This window comes from Notamacropus eugenii, chromosome 2 (assembly GCF_028372415.1).
Source record: "Notamacropus eugenii isolate mMacEug1 chromosome 2, mMacEug1.pri_v2, whole genome shotgun sequence".
Lineage (NCBI taxonomy): Eukaryota > Metazoa > Chordata > Mammalia > Diprotodontia > Macropodidae > Notamacropus > Notamacropus eugenii.
Genome location: NC_092873.1, coordinates 233,441,137 through 233,451,164, shown reverse-complemented (window position 1 = coordinate 233,451,164; position 10,028 = coordinate 233,441,137). Strand labels below are relative to the sequence as shown.

The 10,028-nt window shown below is 40.3% G+C and overlaps 1 protein-coding gene and 1 long non-coding RNA gene across 4 annotated transcripts in view; one reads left to right on the top strand and one right to left on the bottom strand.

The window, feature by feature from the left end:
• Nucleotides 1-229: 229 nt before the first annotated feature.
• On the bottom strand, nucleotides 230-2,968 carry LOC140526917 (uncharacterized). Its single transcript, XR_011974594.1, has 4 exons — nucleotides 2,635-2,968; nucleotides 1,734-1,859; nucleotides 1,117-1,258; nucleotides 230-428 (listed from the first exon to the last, which is right to left on the bottom strand). It is a non-coding gene; the product is annotated as an uncharacterized lncRNA (long non-coding RNA).
• Nucleotides 2,969-9,275: 6,307 nt separating this feature from the next.
• The window catches only part of LOC140526910 (utrophin-like), a 69,978-nt gene continuing 69,225 nt past the window's right edge, over nucleotides 9,276-10,028 (top strand). Inside the window, exon 1 of one of the 3 annotated variants that reach the window (XM_072643548.1) lies at nucleotides 9,276-9,946. In XM_072643548.1, coding sequence (XP_072499649.1) covers nucleotides 9,860-9,946 — 87 coding nt within the window. In that variant the 5' untranslated portion in view covers nucleotides 9,276-9,859. The remainder of the gene's footprint in view (nucleotides 9,947-10,028) is intronic. The other 2 variants (XM_072643550.1, XM_072643549.1) reach the window with 2 other exon arrangements.

Here is a 10,028-nt window from a genome sequence, read left to right as displayed (position 1 = left end):
GAGTCCCTGTTGAAATTGCAGGAGCTTTTTTAAAAGATCCAAGAGGATTCAAAACATTTTTGGAAACAATATAATTGTTAGAATTTTTTTCCACCTAATAGTATTTTATTTTTTCCAATTATATGTAAAGGCAGTTTGCAACATTCATTTTTTTATGATTTTTAATTCCAATTTTTCCCTTCTCCCGAAGACAGCAAGCAATCTGACAGACTATACATGTCCAAATCTATTAAATGTAAATGCTATAATTTTAATGTACTTATTTTAAATTTTTAATGGGATATTCGTTTACAGAAATTCATCATGATGGATATGTTCTTTCTAGTAAAGAAATATACATTGCTCGAGAGATATCCAAGTGAAATATTGACTTGTTTTTCTCTTTCCATTCTCAGTTGGATGAGGAGAAGGCCCAGATTGAGGAAGTTCTGCAGAGAGGAGAAGAGATGTTACAGCACCCGATGGAGGAAAACAGGAGAGAAGAGATACGCTTACAGTTACTACTTCTGAGGACGAGACATAACAATGTCAAGGCATAATCACTGGAACACGTGTCTCCTACTTACAGCGCTTGGATGCAGAAAAAGGAAACCTCTGATGTGATCTCAGACAACTTGAGGAAGCAGAGAGTATTTTCATTACCAGAAATTGCTTCATGGGGGATAGTACTTGATTTGCTATTCACATTCACCCTAAGTTGTTGTCAAGGTTCAACCAATCCCCAGGAAAGAGAAGCGCTAGGAAATGACAGTGGGTATAAAGCCTGGTCTTCAAAAACAGATCTAGCCTGTGAAGACCTTTCAGCTGTCAAGGATACCAGTTTCCGTTCTCCCAATTTCCTTTGCTTTGTGCATTGTACCCAAAGGTAAGGGACAGAGGGAGAGAAAGGGAACAGGAAGGAGGAGAAGGAAAGGGGAAAGGAAAATGAGAGGAAAGGAAAGGAAGGGGATGAATGAAAGTAAAAAGTGAAAAGAGGAAAGGAATTTTGGAATGGAAATGAAAGAAAAAAGGGGAACGGAAAGGGGACAGATGACAAGGAAAGAAGAAGGAAGAAGCTGCACCCCCAGATTGGAAGTGGCCAGTTGTGTCTCCACTGGGGCAGTTTGTATTACTCACAGAATGTTGTTTGTCCTTCCTTCTGGAAGAGGACTGTCACATCAGGAAGATGATGCTATGAGTTGCCAGTGAATTGGATTTCAGTGAGGGAGGGCTGTGAAAAGTCATCAGCCTTACTTTCTCCTTAGGAGCCATCTGGGCCCTGTGTCAAGACATTTAGTATGACTACATAGATAAGAGATAGACAGTCAGGATGACTAGAGATGGCTTTGGATGCAGTGGGAGACCTTAGCTTTTTGAAACTAAGGTCTTTACTAGGTCTCAGCTTGACTGAGGCAAGGCCCATTGAGTGACTAAGATGAGTTGAGAAATGAGCCAAGGAGTGTCCCCTTTTATCTAATTAACGCATAACAACCCCAACAATCTGAGAGGGGAAGAGGCCAGAATTTCTGGACAAGATAGAGATTGGAATGACTGGAGGTGGCCCCCATTTAAAGAGGGGTACAATACACAAAAGGAGGCAGGAAAGGGGGGTGGAGCAGGACATCAGGGAGTATAGGTAGAGGGCATTCCTTGGAACTGGAACCAGGCAGGGCATCAGATGTAAGGTGGAGTGATAGGAAAGACCAATTTCTGCCCTCTCTAAAGGAAGGAATTTTGAAGCTTTGTTGCTCCACCTCTGAACTCGCCAATTAGAGGAATTAGGAACATGGTGGTGAGTTTAGATGTGATGGACTTCTCCTGGGCACTCCATCTTGTTCTTTAGAGTTTGAAGCAGACAAGGCATCAGATTCAAGGTGCAGCTGGAAGGGACAGAAGTTCAAGATTATGGGAGCAAAGTCCTTTGCAGGAATGACTGAGGCTATACAGTTGGATTAAGTCTCAGTTACATCATTTGTAGAAGGAGTGTAATGGTAACATCTACATGATAGAATTACGGGGATCAAATGAAATAATATCTATTCAGTGCTTTGTCAACTTGAAAGCACCAGATGCTATTATTAACATCTGTATCTCTGTTTTATTGTTGGCTTTTACTATCTCTTCCTATGTCATTCAGTAATGCAACATAGTATTCAAGGTTATTTATTGATAGAATTATTAAAGGTGAAGGAATGGTATAGTCAGTCATTTAGCACAGAGGTTCCATTATGTTTGTTTTAGAAAAATGAGGGGGTTGTTTCCTCAATTAATAAATGGTCAAAGAATATAAACCTGCAGTTTTCAGAGGAAGAAATTAGAGCTATCTATAGTCATATGAAAAAATGCTCTAAATCACTATTTCTTAGAGATGTAGATTAAAAGAGCTCTGAGGTACCACATCACACTTATCAGATTGGCTAATGTGGTAAAAGAGCAAAATGATAAATGTTAGAGATGATATGGGAGAGCTGGCACACTAATTCATTGTTGGTGGAGCTGTGAGCTGATCCAACCATTCTGGAGAACAATTTGGTACTATGTTCAAAGGGCCACAGAAAAGTGCATACCCTTTGACCCAGAAATATACCCACTAGGTCTCCATCCCAATGACATCTTCAAATTGGGGAAAGAAATAGTATCTTTCCATTTACATACCTCAGGTCAGGAACTTGGCGAAGAGGGTGATAAAGATCTATACAACAGGTGACAAGAGAAGTGATCAATGTACAGTGTAGTAGAGTGTATAAAATATCAAATATTGTTTGGTATTCAAAGCCCTTCAGAGCCTGCCTTCCTAGTTTTCATGTCTTCTTACACTTTACTCCTCTGTTTTGAAGTAAAGAAAGGTCTCTTTTTATACTATCAAAAAAACAATCTAGGAGGGACAGAACTTCAGGGTTTCTGGCCAAAACAGATACAGTTGTTTCTTACATTCATTCTGAGTGGTCCTCTGGACACAAGTTGGTGGTGATGGAGGCTTGGGTGGGGCCCAATTATTGCATCATCAAGGACAGAGTGATATAAGTGGAGAAAATCTAATCTGTTCAACACTTTCCAGGTTACTGGGATGCCAGTTTCCCTTCTCCTCATTGTCCTTGTTTTGGTATCTTACTGGAAGGTAAGGATATAAAACCCTCCGTAGAAAGAGGGAGAGGAAAGGAAGGCAAGAAAAAGGGAGGGGAACGGAAGAAAAAGGAAAAAAGAAAAAGGGAAAGGAGAAGGAAAGGAAGAGAAGAAAGGGGAAGGGGAAGGAAAGGAAAAGTCAAGGACAAATGGGAAGGACAGGGGAAGGAAAGGAAAAGGGAAAGGAGGAGGTGAGGCAGTGTGTACTAATGACAGGTTGTTGTTTGTCCTTCTTTCTGGAAGAGGACTGTCACATCAGGACAATATATAAAATGGAGGCAAGAAGAGGGATGATGGAGCAAGGAGCCCTGGGAGTATGGGTAGGAGTTTTGGTACTCCACCTTTGAACCCTCTAATTAGAGGAATTAAGAACATGGTGGTGACTTTTGATTTGATGGATTTATCCTAGGAGAGGATATGGCAGAGTTGACACATTAATTCATTGTTGGTGGAGCTGTGAGCTGATCCAACCATTCTGGAGAACAATTTGGTACTATGTTCAAAGGGCCACAGAAATGTGCATACCCTTTGACCCAGAAATATACCCACTAGGTCTCTATCCCAAAGAGATCTTCAAAATGGGGAAAGAAATAGTGTCTTTCCTTTTACATACCTCAGGACTTGAACTTGGCTAAGAGGGTGATAAAGATCTATACAGTAGGTGACAATAGAAGTGATCAATGTACAGTGTAGTAGAGTGTATAAAATATCAAATATTGTTTGGTATTCAAAGCCCTTTGCAGCCTGCCTTCCCAGTTTTCATGTTTTCCTATACTTTACTCCTCTCTTTTGAAGTAAAGAAAGGTCTCTGTTCATATTGTCAAAAAATCAATCTAGGAGGGGGAGTAGCCTCAGGGTTTCTGGCCAAAACAGATGCAGTTTTTTACATTCATTCTGAGTGGTCTTTTGGACCCAAGGGAGGACTTCGTGGGTGTAGGGCCCAATTCTTGCATCATCAAGGACAGAGTGATATAAGTATAGGAAATCTAATCTCTTAAACACTTTCGAGGTTGCTGGGATGCCAGCTTCCTTTCTCCTCATTGCACTTGTTTTGGTATCTTACTGGAAGATAAGGGTATAATACCCTGTATAGACAGAGGGAGAGGAAAGGAAGGCAAGAAAAAGGGAGGGGAAAGGAAGGAAAAGGAAAAAAGAAAATGAGAAAGGAGAAGGAAAGGAAGAGAAGAAAGGGGAAGGGGGAGGAAAGGAAAAGGCAAGGACAAATGGGAAGGAGAGGGGAAGGAAAGGAAAAGGGAAAGGAGGAGGTGGGGCAGTTTCTACTACTTACAGGTTGTTGTTTGTCCTTCTTTCTGGAGGAGGACTGCCACATCAGGACAATATACAAAATGGAGGCAAGAAGAGGGATGATGGAGCAAGGAGCCCTGGGAGTATGGGTAGGAGTTTTGGTGCTCCACCTTTGAACCCTCTAATTAGAGGAATTAGGAACAGGGTGGTGAGTTGTGATTTGAAGGACTTATCCTAGGAGATGATGTGGGACAGTGGAAACACTAATTCATTGTTGGTGGACCTGTGAGCTGATCCAACCACTCTGGAGAACAATTTGATATTGTGTTTAAAGGGCCATAAAATATGCATATCCTTTGTTTGACCCAGCAATACCCCTGCTGGGTCTGTATCCCAAAGAGATCTTAAAAAAGGGAAAAGGAATCTTTTACATCTTTTTACCATCTTTTACTCTCTTTTATATCTTTTACATAGCTCTGGAGAGGAGCTTGGGGTAACAGAGTGATAAAGACCTATACAAAAGGTTGCAGTAGGAGAAGTGATGAATGTACAGTGTAGTGGAGTGTATAACATACTGTTTGGTATTTAAAGATCTTTACAACCAGCCTTCCAAGTTTTCATGTCTTCTTACACTTTGCTCCTCTCTTTTGAAGTAAAGAAAGGTCTCTTTATATATTGTCAGAAAAATCAATCTGGGAGGGGGAGGAACCTCAGGGTTTCTGGCCAAAACAGATGCAGTTTTTTACATTCATTTTGAGTGGTCTTTCTGACCCCAGGGAAGACTTTGTGGGTGTGGGGAACAATTCTTGCATCATGAAGGACAGAGTGATATAAGTGTAGAAAATCTAATCTGTTAAACACTTTCCAGGTTACTGGGATGCCAGCTTCCCTTCTCCTCATTGCCCTTGTTTTGGTATCTTACTGGAAGGTAAGGGTATAATACCCTCTGTAGAAAGAGGGAGAGGAAAGGAAGGCAAGAACAAGGGAGGGGAAGGGAAGGAAAAGGAAAAAAGAAAAAGAGAAAGGAGAAGGAATGGAAGAGAAGAAAGGGGAGGGGGAAGCAAAGGAAAAGGCAAGGAAAAATGGGAATGAGAAGGGAAGGAAAGGAAAAGGGAAAGGAGGAGGAGGGCAGTTTGTACTACTGACAGGTTGTTGTTTGTCCTTTTTTCTGGAAGAGGACTGTCACATCAGGACAATATATAAAATGGAGGCAAGAAGAGGGATGGTGGAGCAGGAGCCCTGGGAGTATGGGTAGGAGTTTTGGTGCTCCACCTTTGAACGCTCTAATTAGAGGAATTAGGAACATGGTGGTGAGTTTTGATTTGATGGATTTATCCTAGGAGAGGATATGGCAGAGTTGACACACTAATTAATTATTGGTGGAGCTGTGAGCTGATCCAACCATTCTGGAGAACAATTTGGTACTATGTTCAAAGGGCCACAGAAAAGTTCATACCCTTTGACCCAGAAATATACCCACTAGGTCTCTATCTCAAAGAGATCTTCAAAATGGGGAAAGAAATAGTATCTTTCCTTTTACATACCTCAGGTCAGGAACTTGGCTAAGAGGGTGATAAAGATCTATACAATAGGTGACAATAGAAGTGATCAATGTACAGTGTAGTAGAGTGTATAAAATATCAAATATTGTTTGGTATTCAAAGCCCTTCAGAGCCTGCCTTCCTAGTTTTCATGTCTGCTTACACTTTACTCCTCTGTTTTGAAGTAAAGAAAGGTCTCTTTTCATACTGTCAAAAAAACAATCTAGGAGGGACAGAACTTCAGGGTTTCTGGTCAAAACACATGCCGTTTTTTACATTCATTCCAAGTGGCCTTTTGAATCCAAGGGAGGACTTGGTGGAGGCTTGGGTGGGGCCCAATTGTTACATCATCAAGGATAGAGTGATATAAGTGTAGAAAATCTAATCTGTTCAACACTTTCCAGGTTACTGGGATACCAGCTTCCCTTCTCCTCATTGCCCTTGTTTTGGTATCTTACTGGAAGGTAAGGGTAAAATACCCGGTATAGACAGAGGGAGAGGAAAGGAAGGCAAGAAAAAGGGAGGGGAAAGGAAAGAAAAGGAAAAAAGAAAAAGGGAAAGGAGAAGGAAAGGAGGAGAAGAAAGGGCAAGGGGAAGCAAAGGAAAAGGCAAGGATAAATGGGAAGAAGAGGGGAAGGAAAGGAAAAGGGAAAGGAGGAGGGGGGCAGTTTGTACTACTGAGAGGTTGTTGTTTGTCCTTCTTTCTGGAAGAGGACTGTCACATCAGGACAATATACAAAATGGAGGCCAGAAAGAGGGATGGTGGAGCAGGAGCCCTGGGAGTATGGGTAGGAGTTTTGGTACTTCACCTTTGAACCCTCTAATTAGAGGAATTAGGAACATGGGGGTGAGTTGTGATTTGATGGACTTATCCTAGGAGATGATGTGGGACAGTGGGCACACTAATTCATTGTTGGTGGAGCTGTGAGCTGATCCAACCATTCTGGGGAACAATTTGGTACTATGTTCAAAGGGCCACAGAAACGTGCATACCGTTTGACCCAGAAATATACCCACTAGGTCTCTATCCCAAAGAGATCTTCAAAAAGGGGAAAGAAATAGTATCTTTCCTTTTACATACCTCAGGACAAGAACTTGGCTAAGAGGGTGATAAAGATTTATACAGTAGGTGACAATAGAAGTGATCAATGTACAGTGTAGTAGAGTCTATAAAATATCAAATATTGTTTGGTATTCAAAGCCCTTCAGAGCCTGCCTTCCTAGTTTTCATGTCTGCTTACACTTTATTCCTCTGTTTTGAAGTAAAGAAAGGTCTCTTTTTATACTGTCAAAAAAACAGTCTAGGAGGGACAGAACTTCAGGGTTTCTGGTCAAAACAAATGCCGTTTTTTGCATTCATTCCAAGTGGTCTTTTGAATCCAAGGGAGGACTTGGTGGAGGCTTGGGTGGGGCCCAATTGTTACATCATCAAGGATAGAGTGATATAAGTGTAGAAAATCTAATCTGTTCAACACTTTCCAGATTACTGGGATACCAGCTTCCCTTCTCCTCATTGCCCTTGTTTTGGTATCTTACTGGAAGGTAAGGGTATAATACCCTGTATAGCCAGAGGGAGAGGAAAGTAAGGCAAGAAAAAGGGAGGGGAAGGGAAAGAAAAGGAAAAAAGAAAAAGGGAAAGGAGAAGGAAAGGAGGAGAAGAAAGGGCAAGGGGAAGCAAAGGAAAAGGCAAGGATAAATGGGAAGAAGAGGGGAAGGAAAGGAAAAGGGAAAGGAGGAGGGGGGCAGTTTGTACTACTGAGAGGTTGTTGTTTGTCCTTCTTTCTGGAAGAGGACTGTCACATCAGGACAATATACAAAATGGAGGCCAGAAAGAGGGATGGTGGAGCAGGAGCCCTGGGAGTATGGGTAGGAGTTTTGGTACTTCACCTTTGAACCCTCTAATTAGAGGTATTAGGAACATGGGGGTGAGTTGTGATTTGATGAACTTATCCTAGGAGATGATGTGGGACAGTGGGCACACTAATTCATTGTTGGTGGAGCTGTGAGCTGATCCAACCATTCTGGAGAACAGTTTAGGACTATGTTCAAAGGGCCACAAAAATGTGCATACCCTTTGATCCAGCAGTATACCTTACTGGGTCTCTATTCCAAAGAGATCTGAAAAATGGGGAAAGAAATAGTATCTTTCCTTTTGTGTAGCTCAGGACAGGAATTTCGGCTAACAGGGTGATAAAAATCCAAACAGTAGGTCATAATAGAAGTGATCAATGTCAAGTGTGGTAGAGTGTATAAAATATCAAATACTGTTTGGTATTCAAAGCCCTTCACACCCTGCCTTCCTAGTGTTCATGTCTTCTTACACTTTACCCCTCTATTCTGAAGTAAAGAAAGGTCTCTTGTTATATTGTCAAAAAATCAAATAGGAGGGGGTGGAACCTCAGGGTTTCTAGCCAAAACAGAGAGTTGTTTTTTTGAACATTCATTCTGAGTGGTCCTCTGGACAAAAGTGAGGACTAGCTGGGGGTGGGGGCTTGGGTGGGGCTCAGTGTTACATCATCAAGAATGGAATGTTGTGAGTGTAAAAAATCTAATCTGTTAAACACTTCCAGGTTTCTGTGATACCAGCTTCCTTTCTTTTGTTCTGAGTATCTTACTGCAAGGTAACGGTATAATAACCTCTAAGGACAGAGGGAGAGGAAAGGAAGGGAAGAAGAAGGAAGGGAGGGGAAGGCAAGGAAAGCAAAGAACAAAGAACAAACAGAAAAGAGACAGAAATGAGGATGAAAGGATGGAGGAGAGAAAAAAAGGAAAGGGAAAGGAAAAGAAAAGAATAAAGGGGAAAGGGAAAGGAAAAGGAAAAAAGGAAAGAGAAAGGAGAATAAAATTTTTTTTCTGTTTCTCTAATTTGTTTTTTAAAATCCCTTTTTAACTCTTCTAAGAGTTCTTTTTGGACCTAAGACCAAATTACATTCTTCTTTGAGTTTTACAAGGAGTCATTTTTACACTATTGTCTTCCTCCTAGTTTGTGCTTTGATCTTCCCTGTCACTGTAGTAACTTTCTATACTTAAGTCCTTTTCTGTTTTGCTTTTTTTTTTTTTTTTTGGTGCCTTGCTGCTTTTATGTGAAATTTGAGCTCTGTTCCTGCACAGGTGAACTTTCCATTAACTGAAAAGCATATTTTTTAGAAGAAACACCAACCGAATAGTTTCTTCATCCTGATTATATTTGTGTGATGCTGACATCAAAGGAGGAGAGGTTGTTTGAGGGTAGAACTGTAACTAGAAAACTTCAAAATATAATTTTTACCATTCTCTATTTCCCTCTTATAGTAGTTCCTAAGGAAGTATATTTAAGAATTCAGGTTAAAACATACAAAAGCCCTTTATAATTTTGTGTAGTATTAGTGGAGGATTTGAAAAATGTTATAGCTTCTGATATAAATGAGAAATAAGGAAGAAAATTTCCTCTCCAAATGTACTTTGTTGATTGGTCATTATAATAATGTTTAGATTCTGTTTTATAGTGTATTTCAAGTCAATACTGAAATGAGATTGCTAGAAGTTTGCAGGAGTGCAGATTTTTAAATACTGTATTAGAGTATTTATATGTGCAGGTTTGCTTTACCAATAGAACTATTTCTCTAACATTTTGCTTTTGGTAAATATATTGTTTTAAAAATTCTTAATGTCTTTGGGAACGGTAGCACTTTGGTTTGATATAATGTAAGCTTCTTGAGAACATGGTTTGTTTTATTTTATTTTAAATTTTGTACATTTCCACAATGTCTACCATAGAGTAGTAACTTAGAAGTGCTTTTGTCGTTTGATTTCAGCTTACTATAATTTGCAGTGTGTTCCCTTTAGATGAGTATGTATTAACCATATTCCTTTTTTTTCTACAGGTGACCCCCATTGAGCAGAGTGTTACAGTTGATCATCCACATCTGTGTGGAAATAGATCAACTCCCCTCCCTAGAGATTATCTCGAAATTAACAAAGTCTTACTCTCCATGGCGCACCTAGAAGTGTTACTCAGTTTTACCAATCTCAGCAGTGGTTTCTCGGAACAGTTCTCTGCGCAGGAAGAGTCAGTAAAGGTAATTGTCAACGTTATATTTGAAGAGGAGCAGTCAAATGACATTTTGAGATAGCAATTTGTTTAAAGTAAACCATGTATTT